At 44.0% G+C, this 25323-nt stretch overlaps 4 protein-coding genes across 5 annotated transcripts in view; 3 read left to right on the top strand and 1 right to left on the bottom strand.

Annotated features, from left to right (window-relative positions):
* The window catches only part of LOC117584124 (voltage-dependent calcium channel subunit alpha-2/delta-3), a 34972-nt gene extending 24608 nt beyond the window's left edge, over positions 1–10364 (top strand). The window contains exons 4-16 of one of the 2 annotated variants that reach the window (XM_034272876.1): positions 1316–1792; positions 1849–2130; positions 2188–2895; positions 2954–3167; positions 3226–3431; positions 3518–3747; positions 4375–4407; positions 4619–4723; positions 4788–5049; positions 5115–5603; positions 5657–5812; positions 5874–6030; positions 6100–10364. In XM_034272876.1, the coding sequence (XP_034128767.1) occupies positions 1316–1792; positions 1849–2130; positions 2188–2895; positions 2954–3167; positions 3226–3431; positions 3518–3747; positions 4375–4407; positions 4619–4723; positions 4788–5049; positions 5115–5603; positions 5657–5812; positions 5874–6030; positions 6100–6293 (3513 nt within the window). In that variant the 3' untranslated portion in view covers positions 6294–10364. The remainder of the gene's footprint in view (positions 1–1315; positions 1793–1848; positions 2131–2187; positions 2896–2953; positions 3168–3225; positions 3432–3517; positions 3748–4374; positions 4408–4618; positions 4724–4787; positions 5050–5114; positions 5604–5656; positions 5813–5873; positions 6031–6099) is intronic. The other variant, XM_034272877.1, reaches the window with a different exon arrangement.
* A 7174-nt stretch (positions 10365–17538) lies between these two features.
* Positions 17539–21544, top strand: LOC117584117 (inhibin beta A chain). Its single transcript, XM_034272867.1, has 5 exons — positions 17539–17730; positions 18346–19638; positions 19712–19984; positions 20465–20844; positions 20919–21544. The coding sequence occupies exons 2-5, from the start codon at positions 18687–18689 to the stop codon at positions 21078–21080; spliced, it is 1767 nt and encodes a 588-aa protein (XP_034128758.1). The 5' UTR covers positions 17539–17730; positions 18346–18686; the 3' UTR covers positions 21081–21544.
* Positions 21545–21583: 39 nt separating this feature from the next.
* On the top strand, positions 21584–23460 carry LOC117584118 (pyruvate kinase). Its single transcript, XM_034272868.1, has 2 exons — positions 21584–23295; positions 23361–23460. The coding sequence occupies exons 1-2, from the start codon at positions 21651–21653 to the stop codon at positions 23378–23380; spliced, it is 1665 nt and encodes a 554-aa protein (XP_034128759.1). The 5' UTR covers positions 21584–21650; the 3' UTR covers positions 23381–23460.
* Positions 23461–23476: 16 nt separating this feature from the next.
* On the bottom strand, positions 23477–24994 carry LOC117584119 (glucose-6-phosphatase 2). The gene is made up of 5 exons (XM_034272870.1): positions 24838–24994; positions 24603–24767; positions 24068–24542; positions 23866–23984; positions 23477–23811 (listed from the first exon to the last, which is right to left on the bottom strand). Exons 1-5 carry the CDS (start codon positions 24924–24926, stop codon positions 23628–23630), a joined length of 1032 nt encoding a protein of 343 aa, XP_034128761.1. The 5' UTR covers positions 24927–24994; the 3' UTR covers positions 23477–23627.
* Between the last annotated feature and the right edge of the window lie 329 nt (positions 24995–25323).

The raw sequence follows: 25323 nt of genomic DNA, 5'->3' as shown, positions 1-25323 counted from the left end.
GCAACTTCCAACACATTGTTCCCCCCCACATACCTTAACCGTCTTAAGCAAGTCTCGCTTTCAGGGGCTCCCTTTATTCTATTGACTCACTTTTAGCCGTGTTTATTATTTAATGGCTTAACTAGCTTGCTACTCAACACCTTTTTGGCCAAACTTTAAGTCTCCTTAACTAATTTGAACGCTCGAAAAATGTGCAAATAACTTCAGCAGTCGAGAGCTGAGCGAAGCTCACCTGAAAAATAAACTTCTCAGTGCAACAACTTTCTTTCCCAGAAGTTTGAGATGGAGTTGGAGTCGGAGTCGGTACGTGCTGGTGTCTACCTCTGAGCCATACTCCAGCCTGTGGCCATTTGTCTAAGCCGCTGACACATTCCCGTGGTGCCAGCGTTTTGGCCAACGGCAGCCAATTTACATTGAAATCTTCTTCAGACTCCGCCTGGACTAGGTCTATTCTATGCCCGAGAGCATCAAGCTTAAGCATTTTTATTTTACTTCTTATGTCTTTCCTTCTTGCCTTTGCCATTGTGAAGAAGTAGTTGAACTATTTCAATGCACCCACATGCAGCGGTGCAGCGGGGCAGCCTGGCAGCTCGAGTCTTCTCTGCAGCATCTTCAGGTGCAGTCAGGCTTGTTCCTGTTTGAAAGAGCGAGTCCCCTCCACTGTCTATGACTGCAGGTGTTGGTGCTCCTTTTTAGCCAGAGTCAGCCCCAGCCTCAGCCCCCACTTTGAGTCTAATTTCGCTGCAGCTAAAGTTCTTGTTTGTGTCTTATGAAAGTGCATACAGTGGGCCGACCAAAGTTTAAACTTGGTTTTGGATTAAGTGTTGGACTATCCATTGGAAAATATTTTGCTGTTAGCTTAAATACAACTTCCTGATGGCTCGATTTTGGCTCGTGTTCTTATGCCCCAAAGTATGCTCCACTAAATGAGTATCTGAACTTTGTGCTTAATGCTTGAAGAGACCTTCTGGGCTGTCTGGTTTGAACACACTGTGCATTCTCGATATTCCCCTTACCGATTTCCCAGTGCTTTGAATTGCAATCCACCCATACACACAGAGACACACCACCCACATTCACGCACACACACTCGAACTAAAAGTTGGTTAAAAGAAAGCAAAAACGAAGCAAAGCAGAGCAAACTCTTCCTTCGCTTTGTGCAATTTAAGACTTGAGCAAGAGAATAAATTGCATAAAGCGGGAAAAACTTGCCCAAGTTTGCCGCCTGCCAGGCCCCTGCGGAATGTAAAAGAGAAATATTTATACAGGATTGATGGGAGCATCCTTTTCGTGCCTTTCCTTTCGTTACTTCCAGCGCCTGATGGACTCGGCCGAGCAGGCGGCCCTCTCCGAGATGGACGGCCAGGGACAGGCAGAGGCACCCCTGGGGGGACCGCAGCAGCACTACGATGCGAGGCGAATCAACGAGTATAATGCCGATGGCAAGCTGGCGGACGGAGCACGTCATATGGATATACGGTTCATGCGACGCTTCGAACGCCTCCCGGTCAATCTCAGTCTAAGCTCGATTCTGGTGCCGCACGGCGTCGATTTGGATGAGACGGACGTGAAGTCGGCACTGCAGTGGAGCGCCCACTTGGACCCACTGTTCCAGAACAACTTAGAGCAAGATCCGGCATTGTCATGGCAATACTTTGGCTCATCATCGGGCTTCCTGCGTCGCTTCCCGGGCACGGCCTGGCCCCCCGAGGGCTCAAAGGGCAGCAAACTCATTCACGACTTTCGCACCCACAACTGGTTTGTCCAGGCCGCCTCCTCGCCCAAGGATATTGTGAGTATATCCCCAACCCAAGTAAAGACTGAACAGCTAACAGCCTTGCTTTTCAGATGATTCTATTGGATGCCTCGTCCAGCATGTCGGAGAAGTCCTTTGACCTTGGCATGGCCACGGCCTTCAACATTCTGGATACCCTTGGAGAAGATGACTTTGTGAACCTGATCACATTCTCGGAGGTGGTGAAGGCGCCCGTGCCATGCTTTAAGGATCGCATGGTTCGTGCCACACCCGACAACATACAGGAGATCAAGTCAGCGGTGAAGGCCATCAAGCTGCAGGACACGGCCAACTTCACAGCTGGCCTGGAGTATGCCTTCAGTCTGCTGCATAAGGTAAGCTCCGCCTCAGTCTCAGAGTGATGTGCCTAACCCTTACCCTCTCTCTTGTAGTACAATCAATCCGGTTCGGGGAGTCAATGCAATCAGGCCATCATGCTGATCACGGAGAGCACTTCGGAGTCGCACAAGGACATCATCAAGCAGTACAACTGGCCGCATATGCCCGTGAGGATCTTCACCTATCTGATTGGCAGCGACTCGAGCAGTCGGAGCAATCTGCACGACATGGCCTGCTCCAACAAGGGCTTCTTCGTCCAGATCAATGACTACGAGGAGGCGCGACGGAAAGTGATCGACTACGCTTTGGTTATGGCCCGGCCCATGATCATGTACCAGGCGGATCATCCGGTGCACTGGAGTCCCGTGTTTGTGGCCGGCAAATCTGGCGGCCTGGGGCGGGACTCGGAGTACCAGCGACGCCTGGTCACGACAGTTTCAACTCCGGTCTTCGATAGACGAAACCATTCGGTGCGCGTTGCCAATCTGCTGGGCGTTGTGGGCACCGATGTGCCCATCGAAGAGATACGCAAGGTTATACCCCAACACAAGCTGGGACCGAATGCGTATTCGTTTATCGTCGATAACAATGGGCGAGTGCTCTACCATCCCGACCTGCGTCCGCTGGGCGATGGCAACCAGTACATCGATCAGCTCAAGCCGAAATACGCCTCAGTCGACATCACGGAGTTGGAACTGCCGGAAACGGAAATTGGCAACGATCACGAGATCGTGGAAATGAACAAAAATCTGCTCAGTGAGGTGTGTATGAATGCGAGAAGCTAAACGAGAAGCAAGCTACAGAAATATTTCCTTTCAGATGCGCGGTGACATGATTCGACCCAAGGAGGGCGAAACCGAGTTCACCGTCCTCAACCATTACGATGAGGTCAAGCGTGTCTCGACTCGAACGCATCGCTACTTCTATGGCCCCATCGAGGACACACCTTTCACGCTGGCTATTGTGCTCCCGGAGAAATACGGTAGCCACGAGTTAGTCTCCCAGCAAGAGATCCGGCATTCGCGTAACAATGGTGAGTTAATACATGCAATGCACGTCAACGCATCCTCGACTAACGCTCTGTCTTCTAGTTACCGAATACTTTAAGGGAGACAACTGGCGCGTACATCCCGAGTGGGTGTACTGCGAGTACAATAGCGTCAGCGACTTGGAGAAGGAGCGCGAGAGCTCCGGCGAGTATTCGTCACGCGATCAAGAGCCCAGCTTTGGGTCACCTGAGGAGCAGGTATTGCATTTTCTGGCTCGCGCCGGACGCCCTGGTTGGAAGTGGATGTCGGTAAGCAATCGAACTTGAGGCTGGGCTACATGAGGGGCTCTCTGCTGTGTGTCATTTCAATAATCTCTTAATCGTTTCAATGCCAGGTTCGACCCAAGTCGCCGCAGCCACATCACAACATGCACAGTGGCTCCAACGGCAATTCGCCCGGATCGAGCCACTTTGGGTCACAGCATCTGAATGCTCAGGGTTCTCGCAAGGCTGAGCCTTACTTTTGCGATCGAACCCTCATCCAGAGCTTGGTGCGTGATGCCATGGTCACCGATGGTCTCGACAGGAATACAACAAGCAGCTCCAACGGCAAGGAGGATAAGCAGTAAGTTCTCAATCAGTTTTCTTCTTTACATTTTAAGTTTAATTCAGTTGAATTTTTTGTTTCGCTTCTGTTGAAGCCCACTTTAATGGGGCAAGAACACTTGAAGTCTCTTGAATAAATAGTTATTATTTTTTTAATAATTAAAAATAGTTTTAAAAAATTTATTTTTAATTTTAAAAATAGTTTAAACGTAAAAATCATGAAATTTTTGTGTATTATTTTATAAGTAAATTTTGGTTTATTTTTGTTTAAAGTGTGTTTAAAAAATATATTTTTTTTAAAGAAATTTTTAAAGAAATTTCCAATTTCTAAAGCAGTTAAAACAATTAAATTTTTTCGTTGTTTTATTGATTGTTTGAAATTGATTGTTTGTTTTATTTAAAAACTTCACTAAAGCACAAAAACCATTTTCTCTCTGCGTACATTTTCCCCACTCTATTTTCTTTGATGGCAAAACCAAACTTTCCGTTTCTTTGCTATATTTCTGCACTCCCCCTCTCCCCCTACACATTATACAAAATAACCATAATGAAAATATTCTTTCCCCCACTGCAAATAATTTATGTACATTTAATTTACAATTTCAATTTTAAATGCACAAACATTTTACTTGATCAATTTCTATAGTCCCATCGCCACATTGATGGCTATTCTCAAGAGGTAAATGGAAGAGTAATTTGTATCGAGTTCAAAGTTCGAGTAGTGTTTGAACAATGCAATCGCTTTTGAGGACCAGCCACATCACGGAGCAGGCTTGAACACAATCCCCTAGAAATTGTTATCTGAAAACTTCTACTTTAACGCTGACCCTAAGACAATTAAAATGATATCAATACGAGGATATTAAGTTGCTTCTTTTCCTTTCCCATAGGCAAGGCTATTCGAAGTTTTTGGTCGCCACCTCCTTTGTGGCCACTCGCTCGGGTCTTCTGCGTTGGATTGATCACATCAAGAGGCCCGAAGATACACCGGAGCCGTAAGTCAACGATTGCCTGGCTTGACATTGATTTTCAACAAGATTCCCTGTTTATCTGTTACAGCCACTTCAGCGAGGATAACGTGAGGGCCATGGACACATCGTGGTATAAACGGGCCATAGATCAGCACGCGGTGGAGCCGGATAGTTTCGTGTACAGTGTGCCCTTTGGCTCCGGCTATGCCATCAAGTCGAATGCCACTCTGGTCACTGCATCCCATGCCATATTCGTGGAGCATCGCGGCCACAAGGCCCCAGCAGGTGTTGTGGGCCTGCAATTCCAGCACGATTCCTTGGCCAAGCACTTTATAAATATCACCTCAACTGTGAGTGCACATAGTGGGTTTTGTGATCTGTACATTTATACTGAAGAGAATGCTTTGTTTTTCAGTGCACCGCAGCGAGTGCATCGGGCTGCAAGAGAACCTGCGCCTCGGATAATCTAGACTGCTATGTGCTGGACAACAGCGGGTTCGTGATCATCTCCGAGGAGATGGAGCACACGGGCAAGTTCTTCGGCCAGATCGATGGCACCATTATGGACTCGCTGGTGCAGGATCGCATCTACAAGCGAGTGACCGTCAACGACTTTCAGGGTGTGTGCTCCGATGCGGACAATCCGTATACGGCTGCTGGTGGCATTCTGAAACCAAATCGCTTGGGCTCTTGGTTCTTTAACCATTTGGTGGCCCTGAGTGCCACCTGGCTGTCCTTTATGCCGGCAAGGCTGCGTGCCTGGCCGCAGGATGAGTACACCTATGATAACGAGGATGTTGTCTTTGTTGAGAACAATTATTCTGATGAATACGATAATTTTGACAATGACTACGGCTTGCCAGTGGATCAGGAAATGGATGAGTTCTTCACCACAGCAGATGTGGTAAGATTGTGTTTATTTAATAATATTTCCAGTCTCATCTGTTTCTTTTCTAGGAGTACACAACGCCACCTCCCAAGGTGCACAAGCCCCATGTCGGTCCACGATTTGCTCCAGATCCTCAGAACGCGAGAAGGTGCGATCTGCGCACGGATCTCTACATGCTGCAGCCGGAGCGACTAACGCAGGGCGGCCAGAACAATCCACTGAAGGTAAGAGACATCACACCACAGGCGTACGTCCAAGTTTAATCTTACATAAACCCTCTTCCAGGGGAAACTGACCAATTGCCACGTCTCTGGCTGCGAGCGCCCGTTCAGCGTCCAGAAGATCCCGCACAGCAATCTCATTCTTCTGGTGGTGGACACTCTGTGTCCGTGTGGCTCCAAGCAGCTGGACATTGAGCCCTTGGAGGAGTCCGGCGTTGTGGGTGAGTATTTTGGCGCACTTATCATACCCTAGAAGTTTTGATTGATCTCCATTTCTGGTGGCATTCTAGGTGCTTGCAGCACGAGGCGCCAGACACAGGAGCAAGAGGCTCGCCGCCGGCCCAGGAAGTGCATCAACTACCATCCCGAGGAGATTGAGATACAGCAATGTGGGCGTGGCAGCAACCTAAGTCACATGTCCATCTCGGTGATCGTGGCCCACATTCTGATGGTGACGGTGACCTTTGTGCTGTCCAACGCGTGATATGAGTACTAAGCGGGCACGAGGACGAGAACGAGTTGGAGGACCTGCTGCAGTCGCGGAGATAGAGTTTTTCTGTAATCCAAATGGTTCGCAAGGAGAGGAAAACGGATTTAAGTTTTGTTGATTTGAAGGCGTTCTTTGCAAGGCCAAAGAGCGAAAGTAAACATTAATAATATTTATTTAGAAATACGCAAAAGCAAAAGCAAAAGCAAAAGCAAACGTTACACTAACGAGTTAATATCCATATGTTTGTAGACAATAATTTGGCAGGAGAGGATATCCGTGCACAATTAGAGAAATCGTTAGCTAAACCCCAATTTCCGCATGTGTTTGTGCAATAAGCGGAATGGAGCGGAACAATTAAAATCAAATTATTTAGTCAAGGATACATAAATACTTTCTAGAGCGAGCTTTGTTTCCTCCCCTCCTAGTTTAGCCCATTGATTTCCCCAAATACGAGCAAAAGCAAATAGTTACGAGCACTCACTGAATTAAACATATGATGGGGAAAAAAGCTGTCAATCGGTTTGTGTAAATAGTATGAGAAAGTATTCAATATGAACAAAATTCCTACCGAAAAATATTCCATTCAAGAACAAGTTTTTCCTTTTTGTCAGTCTTACAACTTGAAGAGAAATATGGAGTTCCATTTGGCACTCAACTGCGAACGCACAAGATATCAAGTATTATGTACGAGTATTTTACAACAAAACATAAAGGAGAATTCACTGAACAAACGGAAGACTTGAAAAGCAACCAGGCAGCAATGTATAAACAAAATCACAGAAAAAACCAAACAAAAACCAAAGCAAAGCAAAGTTGTAGACAGTACAGTTCATATCGCAGACATGAATCTGCACAAATGAGTTCATATATGGGTGACAGCCTTTTTTGAACAGCAATAAAAACACAAATATGATGAAGAGTACGAGTATAAATATATACTAGTATGTAATAATAATTTATAAAACAAATATTCAATTAGTTTTGCAGCGAACGAAACGAAACAACCCAAAAAACCAAACGAAAAATAATCATTTATTTTATATACACTTTTATACAAACATAATTTCTTATAAAAAGCAACAGGAGCGGTGGCAGAGAAAAGCTAAAGAACAAAAAAAATGTATCTAACAGATAAAATTATGTTTTAGTTCCAAAATTGTATAAACTAAATATGCATGACTTTTGATTTAATGTTATTTCTGTTCTTCTAATCTAAAGAAATTTACATATCGATCACGATTTGGCCAGTAACAAAAACAAAAAAATACTTTTCTCTACTACGAAACACATAAAGCAAGTAAAAGCAAACTATTTGAGGTATAAAGAAAGATCACTCAAAACACGTACATAATCACACATCATCTACACCCCCACACACACCTACACACATACACTCTACACTCGACACAAACAAACCTATAAAATATATAAAGAAAGAGTATTTTCTGTGTCTTAAACTTGTATAAAAAATGTCTTCCATTAAAATACTTAACAAAAAAAACCAAAGTAAAACAATTTATAACTCAATAACTATTGCTTAAATAAAACAAAAAAGGAAAAAACAAATACAAATACAAATATAAAAGTAAAAGTAAAAGTAAAAGTAAATATATATATATATGCTAATCATATATTTAACTCGAAAACTCATTAACCAAGCATGAACAACTTTAAGTGGCTCGTTCTACTTCGTACGCACAGCTATAAGCTGGGGCAGACGGGGCAGAGATGGCAGCGAACCCGGAGAACATTCGTACACACATAGAGTTCTAGATAATTTAGCTAGTTAGGAGCCGTAGCAGCGTCAGCGGCGACCACAGAACAAACGGAAACAAAATCCATACAAGCATTAGATGAATATTAGCAGAATATTTATATAAATATGTAATAATACTTGAATACACAACTTAACCATAATAATCAATTGTAAGTCGTACTCCTAAGAGCTGTTTGTTAAACGTTGACGATGACGATGACGATAACGATAACGATGTCGAGGGTTCAGATGAAAGTATGGCTGAAGTGCGACGAGGATTGCGTGATGTGGGAAAGCAGTGCGTATGCGTATGCTTGATCTGTATCAGAGTGACTTTGTGTGTGAGTATGTGTGTATGGCTGAGGACATTGACTGACATTAAATAGCAGGTTGGCAGGGGAGGGATGTGAGAGAGCGTGTGCTGGGACAGTAGAGACAGTGTTATTATACCGATAAAACTTAATGTAAGCAAAAGGACATTGGAAAACGATCATAACTCGACCTGTTCTCCCTCTCTATCCATATCATCCATTTAGAGCATGTGTAGTCCATCACTCCCCCGCTCTATCTCTCACTCTCTCTCTCATTGTATTCGTGCAACTAATCCACTGTAAAATTGCATTTAATTCCTTCACCTAACTTCAACTCGAAACTAATATACATGTTTATGTATTTAACTTTTTGCGAAAACAAAAGATTCCATATCAAAATACAATTGAAGCAAAAAAACCGAAAAAAAATACGAAAATCTATACAAAAACTACAAATAACAAGTAATAATGTTCTGCAACATTTTCTATGTTTGTTTATTTTTATAAAAAAATCGAATGTTTGTATGTGTAGTCCATAATTTTCTAAAGGCATATGAATACGAGTATATTGCAAAATGCAAAACCAAAGTAATATTTATTGGTCTTAATGGAATGAAAAAAGAAAACATAAACGAAACTACCATTATTAACTTACGAATTAAATCAAATTTTTGACAATGCGATTTTTGCTTTTTGGAAATCGTGCTTTTTGCTAAAACAAAACCAAATCGATCGAAACAAAAATGAACTATAATTATAATGAAAACAACATACTTTTGCTCTCTATAAACCTTATATACAAGCACCTTTCTATATAAAACGTTTATATAAAGCAAACCGAAACCAAAATGACAAAAACAAAAAAAAAACATAATTACAGACTATATAGAACACGTAATACCACTGATCCTTCTATTCTATCTTCCGACATTCCACATACACAGAGAAACTAACCCCTTCCGGGAAGTAATACCATCCTAATTTGCAACTCTTGATTTTTGTTTATTTTATTTAATTTTTGTTTGTTTTCAATTGCCAAACTCAGTGTTTAAAATAAGACCAAGTGAAAAAACAAGGAGAGAAAATTAAATTAAAAGAAACGAAACGAAACGAAAAGAACTACGCATACATTCATGTATAATTAGTGAACAGTTACTGACTAACAAACGTTATTTCAAACTCAAGTCATTCTATCAATAAAAGTATTCAAAGTAAATAAATTCTGTTATTGTTGTCGAGGCATTGAAATATAAATATTGAGGCCGAAAAACTAAAGCAACTTTTAAATAAGTGAGAGAAATTGTTGTTTCATTAAATTTGTCATTATGAGAATTGAAAATATAAATGTTTAATGCAAAATGGTGTAAGAAATACATATAATTGTGTATACACATATAATTCATCATATACATAAATACATACTTATATCTGTATATTCCAGAAACCCCCCAAAAAGATATAAAAATTAAATAATTAACGACAGACACTTTGGAAGCTTACAATTTGGAAAAGCCGAAAAAACATTACTTTTTTTTCGACAATTAAATAAAAACATTGATACACAAACACACACACACACTTATAGACAAAGCTTATGTTTTTTTTTTTTGTATGGAAAAGTCTACAAAGAATTTCACCTAATAGTTTAAAGACAAGGCAAGCGGAAATACTATTAAAAAATTAGTAAAATAAAAGGAAAAGGAAGAGGAAAACATTCACGCATTGAGAAAAACCTAACTATTAAGATACAAAGAAACAAAAACACACCTACAAAAAAAAAAGGAAGAAGAAAAGCGCATACATACATAAACTAATTATAAATTAATATAAACTTGCTCATTATTCTAATTATAAACCGAAACTTATAAGTAAATGGTAATACTTAAATAATGCAATTAAAACCAAATTAAGATTAATACAACACGAAACAGGAAGAAGAACAACTAATAATATTATAAATACATAAAATGAGAACAGAAGAGCAGAAGAAAGCGGGATAAAAAACAAAAGAAACTGAATTAAAAAAAAATTAAATGAAAAAAGTATTACGAAATATTGAAAAGTGTGTAATTTAATTGGAACCTAGGCATTCCCATTAATTAATGGTTAGAAATCCTTTGTGACCTAGCCAATAAATCACGATACGAAAAGGTGATTGACTACACGCCTCTATCAGTCGGGGAGCCATACTGGGCCACCATTGTGGGTCGTGATTTTCCATATCGTTTATCGTTTGGATTTCCCCGGGCACTTCTCCGGCAATCAGTAATAGGCACTGAAGTTAATTAAACGACCATCACAGCCAAGTGCTCGTCCGGTCTTCGTACATTCGAAATAACGATCGGCATGATTGATTAGCCCAATGCGATCCGTGTTGAGGCGAAGAACAAAATGTAAACATGCTCACGCACTGGGGAGTGGGGAATCACCAGTTGGCACTTGAACTTGCTCCCAACAATGCCAGATAAGATACCGCGGCACGCGCTCAGCCTCAGCCGCAGCCTCAGCCGCAGCCTCAGCCGCAGCCTCAGCCGGGCTATTGCAATTGAGGTGCTGTGTCATCAAAAATATATGTACACAATCCGGATCGATTCAGCAGGGGTTGGGGCTTGGCCCAGAGCTTTCCTAATCAGATAATCTAGGGATATGCTCATAAATGTGTATGACTTTTTTTGTTATTCTCAACTAATGGACTGCATCGCAAGATTAGATTCCACCAATCAGTTTCGATTGGATTTTTCCTTTAATTTGTTGGTATCAACGAGGTTATGACAAGGCTACACATGCCTTTTAATTGTTTCTGTTGTTTTTTTCTTTGCTTTTGGCATTAGCTATTAACATATATAATCCCTGACTTTATTCATTTCCTTTTCGATGACTGCCTTATCTTCGGTACATAATCGACTTCTGCATACGCAATTGTGTTGGTGTTTTAATCGTTTTGCAAAACTTGGGGTGCCTACTCATTTGACAACTGATAATTCGGTCAAGCTTAGACTTTGTTTTACCATCGAAACGTGTGAATCACTCAGAGCTCCAATTGGATTACAAAGGTCAATTATGCAAGCCCATCCAACGAGCTTGGGGAACATTGAAAATCTTTCGAGATAATGTTTAAATTATATTATTTAAAAACACAACCTAACTTACGTTCTTCCCACCAACCAAATTGAGAGATACATTTTGGCAATTAGCATCTCTCCAACTAATGCACGACATGTGGCACCAGTCGGCGCATAAGGCGGAACTGTCCGCACCAGTCATTCAATTGTGGTAAGGGGATAAATGCGTAGCATATGTGCTAAATATAGAAGTGGTTTTATATTTTTAACATATGCAAAAAAAGCAAGGAAAATAATTAAATGGTACGCCGACGGTCACGTCACCGTTTAGCGTTCCAAGAGATCTGTGCATCATCTGTGACGACTGGCCCTGGCCCTCTCTCGAAATTCTGGCAGACACGAGCTGCATGCGTGTTCCTCGACAATTCGTATTAATTGCTCTTTACTGCAGCCAGATGATTGAGGGAATTGAGCGGAATACGATTCGATAAATTCGTATTTGGGCTCAGATCTCGAAATGGTTCACACGTTCGGCACATGACTCGTAAGTGATGGACTTTGGTCTCGAGAAAATCTAAATATACCCCTTCTCGCATCTCAATTTCAAAATAATCGATTGTGTCGTCTAGCCCAGCAGTCTGCTCTTCTGGCTGGACTGGGACTGGGACTGGGGCTGCGACTGCCATCGCGACTGCAGTGGGTCCAGGGTCCAAGTTCTCAATCCATCTTGTTCAATATCGTTCATGGCTCGCCCTTACTCCTCTTCATTTCAATTGTTTTATATTGTACAAAATTCATGGAAAGTTTCCCCAGTGTACTGATTAAAGAGCCTCGCTTCGACAGAGTTTTTAATTAATTTCAAACACCACATGCGAGTACACCACATTTTTTGCTGCTTTCAATTACAGATATCTTTTGCGCCCGGACCAGGATTCACGCTCTGACCGCATGTCTGTTGACCACCATTGGGACAGCACCTGTACGGCCAAAAGCCCAAAAATTCGACCGCCTGGTCATTCCGATGATTCATCCAATATTAATAGCTTTTGCGATGCGTGTGTATCTCTTTAGCGCTCTTTGATCGGCTATCATCGAGCGATATGTTGTGAAATCAAATGTGCGATAATTGCTTGGACATTATTCTCTCCAGGGCTGGACGAGGAATGAAAAAATCACACATTTGCTATTGAATATAACAATTAATAGCATAATTTCCCAGGGCTATCCTAGATGCATTCAGTTAAAACGAAGTTCGATCGGTAGCTAATTATGATGCTGCGCCGAATCTCAATCTAAGCGAAATTTGTAGCTGACATAATTAAAAAATCGTATTTGCTACACAGAAGATCCGTTCTAGTAGATAGTCCTAGAGAACTTTAGCCATTAATTAAGTTCCGAGAAGACAGTTCTTTGATGAATGTGCGCTCCAATAATTATATTTTTTAGAAATTAAATTTCTTTGTTTTGCGCTTAATTATAAAATCGAAAGTCGTGGGTGTTATCAATGGTTATCAGAAAGTATATGTAGATGTAGATGTGTGCTTATTATGTCTGGCTACTTTCCGGTTGTCAACAAGAAATCCTCTGTAATCAGAAGACTTTGTGCTGACAGCCTTCAATCTAACCTATCAACCCAAAAATGACTGCGGTACAATAAATTCAACTTGCTTACAGAACTCTATTTTCGTGTCCCATTTTCTTGTATTTTTTGCACAATCGGCAAGGGTTAGTGGGTGTGCGTACTAATTTACTCTTCGTTGGGGTATACTTCTTAGGTGCTGAAGTTTGCCAAACAGATAAGGAAGCAATTGCAAATCGATGTGCAATATATGTGTGTTCGTGATCAGCATCAATGGCATAGTCTAGACGAGCAAGGTTCTTTCAGTATTCATGCGTGTAATACATATAGTGAATACACTTGTAAAGATTTCACCCAAGAATGATTTTTTGTTCAATTTATCGATATACAGTGGACCTGCAAGAGATGTTTTAGAACCGAAACATGTTGGGTAAAGTGAAAGTAAAACGCAAAAAAAAACAATAATAGGAATTATTTGTGGATTTAAATGCGATCTACAGGAAATACACTCTTACCAGAGACACGGCCATGATAAGCCGAGCTTTATGTGATGTGTTTTTTAGCACACGCGCCACAGCTGTACGCTGGGAGCAATAAAGTGTTCGTTTCTGAGTGAAGCAGTACAGGACGTAGTAGTAGTACGCCGCTATAGGAGGTAATTGCCGATTACTAGAAACATTCCATCACATTGTAGTTGAGGTGAACGCTTGAATGTATCAAGGCAAGCAAAAACAGAGATAGATCTAATCAGTCAATTGGCATGTGGTCTGAAACTGAAACTGAAACACGAACAAGAACATAATCTACATAATGTAGGCCCATAGTCATGCCCCACGGACGTGAAAACTCTATTATACGTTCATCCATGCTAATCGATGGTAATAGCAAATCGAAACGAATCGAACACAATCCATAAACAAGAAACCTCAAGAACGTCATAAACGCTGGCCATAAATTGGCCCGAATGAATCGATCAGAAGGCAGCGAATGAAAACGAAAACGAAACCTATCAGGGGAAAGCGCTGGGAACTCATAGGAGAAATGCCCGCTATCAGACACTTGGTGGCCAGCGTGAACTTTGGACTGGTTCAAGCAGCACAGCAGAGTAGCCCCAACATTGGACTCCCAGTCCAGGCGATGACTACGACCAGACGACGAGCGACGTCAGGTCACGTTTTGAGTGAGGTGTGGGTGCTCCAGGCAGGAGGCGACCGCCGACCGACGACCAACGACGACAAGCGGAACGACCGCCTCGAAGCTCCAACCGTATTTCGGATCGCTGTCACGAAGTCATCCAGAGAGGGCCCAGTCTCGTCTTATCACTTCACTGCTCTCTCTCTCGCGATATCTCTCTCTCTCTCTCTCTATCTCGCTCTCTCGCTGGCACCCTCTCTCCGGCTTGATGGAAGCCACGCCGAATACAAAAATTGCGCATCGCCCAACACATCCCAGCCAGAGCAGAGCATACCCATGCCATACCCATGCCATACCATACCACACCATCCAACCAGACCAGGGCAGCCTTTACGGTTGCTGCCGGCCATCGTCAAATTATTCACACGCAGACGTTCTGATCGATCGGACCAAACAAAACAAAAAGGTTTTTTAAAGTACAAGAAACAAGAAAATACAAATTTGGAGACCATACATTGTTATATATTATCAAGAAGCACGATTTCTTGTGTGCCATCTGTGAAAAACACTTGTGAAAAAAGAAAGAATTAACATTTGATTTTGTTTAATGACAGAACTGCTTGTCACTCCCAAGGGTTCAAGTTCAAATGGTGAAATAATAACAATGATTTTCTTGTGCTGATTAATTGCAAAAAAAAAACATTTCGAGGAAAAAACAAACTATTCAAGGACATTCAGGAATAATCCAAAAAGAATAAATTCATCTACAGTTAAAAGAAAAAGTGACTTAGGTGAGTTACATAACACAATGGACCATATGAAAAATGTCGTAATATTTCAGAAAGAGAAAAGTGAAAAAGGTGTTCCTTAAAGATAGTACTAGACCATGTAACCATGTGGATGACCAGTCAAAAAATATATTCCCAACATATGGAATATTCTAGTTAATTATCATTTCATGGGCTGATTGCTAATAATCAAGTTATTAAGCCTTCCCTCGATCAGAGGCCTATCACTTGATTAGTTGGCACTTCAGCACTGACGCATAACGTTTTGGGAGCCTACCATTTAACCTCAAAAAGCTTTAGGGAAGCGTGCGCAAAATATTTTGGACAGACTTTTGAGCTGAATTTATTCGAAATCCTTAAATTATTTTACGGTTTAATTATTTTGTGTTTTGATGAGTGTAGGGGCAAAAAGTATTAAGAGCGATTTATTTCTGCTGCTGGAGGCAATCGGGGCAATCTACGAGAACGGCTCCAAAGTTCACAGAGAGACATGCTCCAAAGAGCTGATCGTCGTAGGCAGCGTGAAAACACACACATTCGTGAAAGAGCAGAGCAGAGCACAGAAAGCGACAGATTTATTGCCAAAATCCGAATGCTGGGCCATTTTTTCGCAGTGCATTCAACTGCCGCAGAAGAAATGCAAGTGATAATGCCGGGCAATTACGATAGCCCCAGCAGCTGCCCCGTAATTAATGCGAAGATGATACGGCCGAGCGAGGCATGGAAAACCCCCAAGAAGAGTCGTCAAGCTGTACTTTACACCCCACAGCGTACCAGCCGAACGTCTCCGAACTGAACTCAACTCAACCCAACTCCACTCCAGTTTGCAGCGGCTCTAGAGAGAGTCAGCTCAAGTCACGCAGCGCCAGCGTGTTCGATGACGTAGACCAGCCTCAATCGAAACTCTCCCCGTTGCCGTCAAGTGACCTTCTTAAATTACGCCCCGCGCCCTTCGTCCCTCCTTTGGGGCACCGATTGGTTGGCAAACTAGAGTCGCACGCCGTTGATTGATTCGTAGGCCTGATAAGTCGGTCAGTCGTTACATTTCGTACAGCGTCAGGCTGACATTAATTACGTCAAAAATGGGCCGCATGTCGCGTGTTGGCGCCAGGCCCTGCTTCCTGATCCCCCCTGGTGCCATGAACGACGTCACTTCTGGAACGTGGCAGTCAACGTTGAGTTCCCGTGGAAAAATATTCGATCAGATGATAGAGGATGACCTATGCTGAAGGGAAGGACGTAATTGAAGTGGAAGTACGTACATATGTATGTAAATACATATAAGCCCCCGTGGTTAATGGGAACTTTCTTATATAACATTTTCATATTGTTGCATAATATACACCAAAAGAAAGCTCTCAACGAGTACAATTTGGTTATAATTCTCAATGCTTTTTAATCAAAGAAAACCATAATTTTCCCGGAATCAGACATTGGCCAGTATTCGTTTTGAGGATCTAATTGAAAATCTTCAATATGAGTATCAGAAAAATCCCAGTTCGTGACGAGCACAAGCACGTGCTTCCACTTAGAAATTGAAATGAATTTAAACGTTTAACTCGTGATTTTCTTGGCATTCACAGGTAAATATGTATGTGCCTACACATATATGCACAGTTTTCTTGACCTTTACCGACTGTTCCACATTAAACAGAGAAGAGAACAAAAGAAATGCTGGCTGATGAAATTCCCATACGAAAATATACACACACCAGACCAAAATGCGCGCTTTCCAATCAAAATAAATTCATTTGAATTGGAAATAGGTAAATGTGTAAATTTCAAAAAGCGAATTGCTTAATCATTTGGAGTGCGAATGATTTGTTAATCGACACCATCGATTACCTAAATCCGATTAAACGGGTTATAAATCACACATCAAGCGTCGTTAATTGGTGGCCCATTGGTGAAGATTTGTGCCATATCTCATGTACTCGCACTCGTATGTAGATCGGCGGCACCTCCATAAAACAGAGCCACGTTCTCGGAGGGATGGAGAGGACTGGCTTATCAGCACCGTTTCAACATTAATTGATTGACACACAATCGAGTCAGATCATCAGAGTCAAGCTTGATTGTGCCTTGGGGTAATTAGCATGAATGAGTTTCTCGGCAAGATCATGGAATTCAATTCAAGTGGCCCGAATATTCCCTCTAGGGGGCAAACGGTTGCCAAAATCGCACTGCTGCTGCCACTGTATAGGGGGCGTGGCGATGGCAGGTGTGCCGAGTACAAAAATAACGCTGCAAGCAAATAATTATGCATTTTCGTTCCCCGACTTCTGTCAAAGCTGATGCAATGGACACCACACTTTGCATATGCAATTGTCTGCAGCGAGCGCCATGAGACCATGGTCTCGTCTGGCTCTGGCCGGTGTCTGGGGGGGAAGTCAAGACGCAGCTAAGAGCACGATCGGGTGCCGGCCGTGCCGCTCGGCTCTGCTCTGCTTTGCTCTGCCCGATTCGGATGGGTGGTGGCATTCGCCTTCTCTGCGCTTCTCTTCTCGCTTTCTCGCTCTCCCTCTCACGGAACGATCAATCAGAGGCGTTCGTCACATAAATTGTTCTACTAATCAGCCAACGGCTTCATTCATTCACAACTCGTTTGCGCTGTCTGTCGCATGCCAAACGAAACGGAACACATTGAAAAGTATATGTACAAAATAGTACAAACGCTGCCCAAAACCAAATAATTAAAGAGAATCTCCCGTTTCGTGTCCGGGTTCAAGCGAGCAGACCCCCCAGATCGAGCGCCTGCCGAGTCATCAAATTACTTACCCAACAAGTGAAGTGCGATCGCGGTACGTGTGTGGTCGTGGTGCCTAATTGCCACCTAATTACACCTGCTTATCAGCAACTCTAGAAACTAATATACGACAAGCATCTAAAGCGAATCCTAGCCCGATTAACACTAAACATTTCCGTTGTGCGCAATTCCAGCCACAGCTCAGCACAAGCCTGAAACCAGTGATAACGTCAATTAAATATTTCACATTGAAAACGAAATAAAATCTTCTGCCAATTAAAACTCATTCTGAGTAATTTGCACTTTGCCGCGATTTCAATTCCATTCAATGGTTTTGGATTGGATTGGATTCGATTGGATTCGATTCGATTGCTGACTAAAAGTGATGCAATTTAGCTGAAAAATTAAGTGAGATTTTTTCGTTGCCCTGCGACTTGCAATTTGAACTCTGGACACTAGAAGTTGGCATATCAAATTGGAATTGTGAGGTAGCGGTAGCTGCCCCCATAGTGCCAATGAAATGTGATCTACAATGGTAGTAGAAATTTGACCACTTTTCAGGGCGATATTTAGTTGTGTGTCAGAATAATTTTAAATATTCCATATAAACCATAATCAACATACAATTCCAAGTTAAACAAAGTTTTCTTCGTTCTCTAACTATTTGCAGATCGCCAAGAAAATTGGAAATCTCTGACAAACTTCATCATGCATTCGCCGAGCGTATAAGTCGTGCAGCAAAAGTTAATAATAAATCCCTTTGAGCATCTAAAGTGATTCAAGAAGGCAGCAAAACGGCCAAAACAAGTGAATTCATCTGCAATTCTATGAATTTTGTAAGCCAAAAAACATCACCCATTGAGTTTTTAATGCTGCCAAAGAGATAGCAATAAGCCCCAAACAAGAGCCAGAATTGCACGAGAAAGCAACCCATTCAGAATACAAGCCAATATTGAAGCCCCATTTTGAAGATTCTGCAGTGCACGACGAGCAGGAGAGAAACAGTTGAAAATGGCAAAATATTTCATTACCTTGGTGCTGCTGCTGTGCCTGGCCCTGGAAAATAATAATATTTACAATCGTCTGCATGCCCGGTCGCATCCTAGCTCCCGCGGCGACATCCTGCGCCCGCATCCAAAACACCAGCCCCACCAGCATGTCCAGCACACCTCGCAGCAACTGCAGCAGCACCACAATCGACAGCAGCGGTCCAGGGAGCTGAAGCACGTGGAGCCGGATCCCACCAGCGAGGAGGAAGATGCGAAGAATCAGCACTACACAAGACTGAGGAGGCATCAGCTCCATCAGCGCGACCATTTCCTGCAGCAAGAGAGGAGCTACAACCATCCAGCGCTGGCGGAGCTGAAGAGCATGCCCATGGCTCGACTGTGGCAGCACCTGAGCAACGACTACGAGAAGGAGCATGCTACTGTCGATGATGGCCTGATGGACTATTCGCACATGTTCGGCGATGATCCCAATACGGCGGCCACTGACGAGGAGTCGAACCTGAGCCCCTTATTCTATGTGAGGAATGAACTTTTGGATCAAGAGGTGGAGCAGTTGCTGGAGAAGCAGGTACAGAGGGAGCAGGAGGAGAGCCAGCGGCCAGAGCCGGCACCTCCAATAGTGGCTGAAGCTGAGCAAGAGCCAGAGCCAGCTGTATCCTCACGTAATGCCACCATCTCGACAAAGTCCTCCGGAGGCTGTCCCAAGTGCGAGAGCAGTCGTCAAGTGGAGCACATCACCGAAGAGGAGCTGACACATCTGCGCATCGAGTTCGTCAAGCAGCAGATCCTGGAGAAGCTGCGCCTCAAGGAGAGTCCCAACGTATCCGCGGTGGAGCTGCCAAAACCCATATTCGAGGGAGTGACGCTCACCCATCCAGATGATAGCAGCAAGAACAAGGAGCTCGACGATTACTATGCCCGCACCAGCAAGAAGTTCATCCTGCTCAATAGAGGTGAATACCATACGGGAGAGGCTCGCAAACCAAAACTAATCAATGTGCTTCCCACCGATCTTTGTCTTTCCAGAGGAGACCGAGTGCAATCGCCTGGGTGTGCATCCCTCAATGTGCTTCAGCTTCAAGATCGATGACGCCGATGCCGACGGCTTCGACGTGAGCACCGCTGTGCTGTGGCTCTTCAAGAATAAGCAGAACCACACCAGCAGACCCATCGAGGGTCCGCTGTTGAACAACACCAGGAAGCAGCAGACGATTGTTGTTTCAGAGGTGGAGCAGCAGATGGACTCCAAGTATTTGCCTCTGGCCAAAGCCATAGCCATTCAGTCGGTGGATGTCCAAGGTAAGCTAATCATAAACAAATACTCCCCAAGAAAAAAAGAATCAAATCATTCAGAACATCCTATCCGCAAAGGCACGCTTGGACCTTTGGTCAGCAGAGAAAATAAACCAAAACTGACCCCAAATACCCCTAGGAAAGAAATGATAATGGCCAACGTTGACAACCGTTGCTCCTCCATCATAATCATCATGTTTGTGTTTTCAATTAGAGAGATTCGTGATAGCCAGTCGACAGCCCGAATTCATGGATTGTGGGTGAATAACTTGACAAAATTCATAATTATTATTGTTATTGTGGGTGCAAAAACTGAACTTTGGCCACCGAAAGGTCGAGCACAGCACCCAAAATGGGAGTCAGTGCAGAGATAACCAGAATAAAAAAGATCCATAAAGTCAGTGTTGGAATGATGAATGATTCGAGTGGTCCTTGGGAACCCTATAAGTAGTTATTCATTTTGCATTTTTTTTACCATCGTTTCAGATGAATGGATGAAGATCGACATCGAGTGGCCCATCAAGCGCTGGATTGGAAGTCACGAGCTGAGCCACCTGATCCAGATCACGTGCGAGTCGTGCGATATCAGCGACATGGAGGAGATCATATCGGTGGACAAGGACTATCGACCATTCATAATGATCGACACCCAGAATCGGCGCAGCAAGTCGCGGCAAAAGCGTAGTATTAATTGCTCCAGCGGTGTGACGGAGTGCTGCCGCGAGCAGCTTTACATTTCCTTCAAGGACATTGGCTGGAGCAACTGGATCCTGCAGCCGGAGGGCTATCACGCCTACTTCTGCCGCGGCTCCTGCAGCTCCCTGGCGAGCGTCACCCAGGCTGCCTCCCACCACAGCTCATTGTTGGTAGGTTCATTAAAGACTCCACAAAAGATACTCTGATGCTGATATCGATATGAAAATTGTCTTTGCTTCTACAGAAAATCCTTAACACAAATGGTACAAACAAGTCCCTGGAGCTGGTGCCCTGCTGCACCGCCAAACAGTATTCCTCGCTGCAGCTCGTTGTGATGGACTCGAGCAATACGGCCACCCTGAAGACTCTGCCCAACATGGTGGTGGAGTCGTGCGGCTGCAGATAGTCGCCCCCAGGCCATCCAGCTGGCAATCAACCAAGTTACATATCGGACAAATTAGACATTACTCTCGCTCCATTTCCACTTAGTTAGCAGTTCGAGCGCTCAACTCCATTTCTCTTCAATTAATTTAATCTCATTTTCAATGCATTTTCATTAGCGTTAACCACTTTAGTCGTAGTTATTAGCTAGTGCCCATACTGCCATTAGTTTTAGTCGCAGTTAAGCCTTTAACAATTATTTTATTGTAGCTAAAGCTCAAGTCAATGTACTTAAGCACTCGAAGCACTGGCGAACTCTATTTTAATTTAGTTAGGAAATGGCTCCAATTAATTACAAAACATAATTAAGTTCATGCTTATTTTAAGACCATAGTTACACTGTTTAAGTAGTGTGTATTGAGTGATTGCGAGAAAACACATCAAGAAAAGCGGAAAAATAAAGCAACTCCAAATTACTTGAAAGCTAAATTAATAACATTCTGTCATTGTTTTAGATTTCTTTGAACAAATACATTCACAAAATTCCAGAGAAGTGTATCAAAATTAAATTGTAATCCTCAAAAATCCAGACATCATGTCTCTGTCTTCGAAAAGCATCCTGCGCGAAGGTTCCACCCAATTGAGCCATATATGCGAGCTGGACCTCAAGAGCCAAGCCTCACATCGCCGGCTCATATCGCTTGTAGCGACCATTTCCCGTAGTTCGCGTGATCCCGATATCATTTACAACATGCTAATGAAGGGCGTGAACATATTCCGCATGAACTTTGCCCATGAATCGCACGAGGCGCACACACAGACCATTGAGTTGGTCAATGACGCCTTGGAACGGATCAAAAAGGAAACGGGTCAGGTGCGAACGGCTGCATTGGCTGTGGACACTCGTGGGCCGCAGATCCGGACGGGCATCCTGGATGTGGGCACTGAAATGCTGATGCGCCAGGGGGAGAATATACGCCTTTCGATAAACCGGGATCTGTATGACAAGGGAAATAGGGACGCGATCTACGTGGACTACCCGAACATCATTAATCTCACCAAGCCCGGAGACCGTGTGTTCATCGATGATGGAAGGCTGTTTCTCATTATTCGCGAGGTGGGTGTGGACGGGCTCGTTTGCGAGGTCATTCAAGGCGGAATGCTGGGCAACAACTGCAACGTTATCCTTCCGGAGATCGAAATAGACCTGCCAGCGGTATCAGAAAAGGACATGTTCGACATACAGTTTAGTATGCAGGCCAATGTCGACTTTCTGTTTGCCTCGGCCGTGCGAAGCGCCAAGAATATTAAGGAGCTGCGTGCCGTCCTGGGGGAGAAGGGAAAACATATTAAGATAATTGCCAAGATAGACAGCAAGATCGCTCTCAGTCGCTTCTCCGAAATAGCTCGTGGAGCGGACGGTATTCTCCTCTCGCGAGCGGATCTCGGCACCCAGATACCCATCGAGAAGCTATTCATCACCCAGAAGAGTATCCTCAGTCAATGCAATAAGATAGGCAAGCCCTGCATTCTGGCCTCCCACGTGCTGGAGTCGATGCGTATCAATCCGTACCCCACTCGAGCCGAATGCTTCGATCTGGCCAACGCAGTCATCGACGGTGCGGACTGCATCATGCTGTCCTCCGAGGTGGCCATCGGTCCCTATCCCACCGAGACCATAGCAGTGTGCGATGGGATATGCCGCGAGGCCGAGAAGGTTCTCTGGTATCGTGACTTGTTTGCCGATTTGGTGAGCGAGGTGCGTGGCGAGCTGGACGCCGCCCATTCGTTGGCCATTGCAGCCGTGGAAACGGCCAAGCGCACCAATGCCACACTCATCATTGTCCTGACCACCTCCGGACGGTCTGCGGCGCTGGTCAGCAAGTTTCGGCCCCGCTGCCCCGTCATGGCGGTGACGCGCTGCGAACGAGCTGCCCGCTCGGTGTATCTCCAACGGGGTGTCCTACCGGTCCTGTATACAGCCGAGCCAGGCAGTGAGTATGCCGCCGACGTGGATGAGCGGGTCAATTTCGCCCTGACCTGCGCCAAAAAGGGGGAGATGATCAACGATGGCGATCCCATTGTGATTGTCAGTGCCTGGAAGGACGGCGGAGGTTTCACCAACAACGTGCGCGTTGTCTACGCATTCTTCGAGGCCGACCGCATCGACTGTCTCTTCAGAGCTGACCGACGCGCCTCCCGAAAAAATACAGCCCTGCAGGCAGAAAGTGCTCGAGAAGGTAAGTATTTAGTTAGCAATCACTGCCCAAATCCAGAAAAATTCTCACTGAGGCTCTCTTTTCAGAAAAAAAAGTCCATATGTGAACAATCATTATGGAAAAACTATTATTTAAAACTACAAATTAAATGAGATTTTCTACTACTAACTAGTAATTAAAGGTGTTGTTAAAATGGTTAATAAGAGAGTGGCATATTTACAAGAAGGTTGCCCATAGCCTCTAGGGGATGCTGTTCAATGTTCAATTAATCTTTGGTTGGAAGCTTTCTTCCACAGCTAATCTTACGACTCGTACACTCGCACCCACTCAACAATAACAAACGAATCCAAAAGCTACTTCAACTTTGGTATGTACTTTAGCAGCAGCAGAGAGTGCAAAGCATTTCTGAGCAACTCGTATGCCAAGAAGGCGAAACGTCCATTCTGCTTTGGCGTGGCCCAGCGCATTCCGAAATTGAACAGCTCCAGGACCAACAGGCTAGCGCAACGTCGGCAAATTGATGCATTTTTGGTGTCCCTAAATAGGTTGATTGCCGTTGATGGATCAGAGAATTTTATGGTATTGACTTACAGATTGGAGAGAGGCGATGCCAGAGCTATGCCCATGAGAATTCCCAGGTCTCGGACCAGATAGAAAATGGGACTTGCCTCGTGTCGCATGTAAGAAGGATCCGGGCACCACTTGAAGGCCTGCAAGAGTAAGCCAATATAAAAGAACAAACCGGTTTAAATACCATTGCTGGAGTAGAAGTCAGTAACGTATCCTTTCGCACCTCTCGCACAGACCAATGCGGATCGACGTCCAGGTTAAGCTTTGCAAAATACACTGCGGCGGCAAGGCCACCCAGCAGCAGCACGCCAGTCACTGCCCAGCGTCGACGCCTCGACCACAAATAGTCAGCATTTTGCTGCAGGGCGCCTATAGCCTGAATGCCAATGAAAGTGCCAAGGACACATTGGTGCAGAAACTCCGTGGCCAAGTACAGGCGACTTAGCCACATGCAGAAAATCAAGCCGTAAGCCACTGTACCGGCGAGCCAGCGCTGGCCGGAATGAGCGTGAGCGGAGAGGAACATCCAGATGGTGAGCGTGAACACGGTGAAGCACATGGAATGCGCACAGGGCATGCCGGCAGTCGTCTCGCAGCTTAGCGGATGGCTCTCCAGGGCGACGCCGGGGCTGGGGCTGCGCACACTGCTGGCGTACATCTCTCGGAGTAACCACAAAGGACGCTGCTCGGGAAGTATCCTGTGAGAGACGAGAGTAGAGTGAGTCTTGCATTGAGAAGAAGGTGCAATTGGGGCGTACCACTTGGCAAAGGAGTTTAGCGTGCTGGCCAGGCCAACCGCAAAGACCAGCCGGGTGAGCAGCGCCTGGCTGTAGATGCCGCACATGGGAATCACCAGATTGAAGAGGAATCTCGGCTCCAGGTAGACTGTGAAGAAGCGCCACAGTGGATCGCCAAAGCTCAAACTGCAAATACATGTATTACTCGTACTGACTCTGGAAGTGTGGCTCCACAAAGGACATCATAGCAACAGACCGCTCCTGCACCAATTCGTTAATGCGTAGCTCTGCCGTGACCACACGGCTGTAAGTTTCCAAAGCCAAATCCTTTAGATTTCCATCCATTTTTACACTTTTTTTCTATTATTGTTTTCCCTATCCTGTATCCTGAGTCAGCTGGCGGATCACAGTGCAAGTGTCAAATATACCGAAATATACCCTTGCATTTTGAAAAAATATACTGTAAATATACCGTAAATCTTAAATCATTTTCCTCGATTTTGATGTTCTGTTTGTTATTAATAGCTAGTTAGGATTCACAGCGCTCAAACTATATTTTTATTTGATTTATCAATGGATTCTGCACAAGATGGAATAGTTTTCCCGACTTCTCTTTGTTTTAATGCTTACAAATTAAGTTTTAAACTAAAAAGATCAACTAACAAAAATAGCATTAAACGGACGTGAGTGGGAATGGATTGCTACGTGTTTGACAATTTGTTTCTTGTCAACCGGGGGCATC

Source organism: Drosophila guanche, unplaced genomic scaffold, assembly GCF_900245975.1.
Source record: "Drosophila guanche unplaced genomic scaffold, DGUA_6, whole genome shotgun sequence".
In the NCBI taxonomy this organism is placed as follows: domain Eukaryota; kingdom Metazoa; phylum Arthropoda; class Insecta; order Diptera; family Drosophilidae; genus Drosophila; species Drosophila guanche.
Note: the sequence above shows the minus strand (reverse complement) of the source record. Positions and strands in the feature narration are given on the sequence as shown.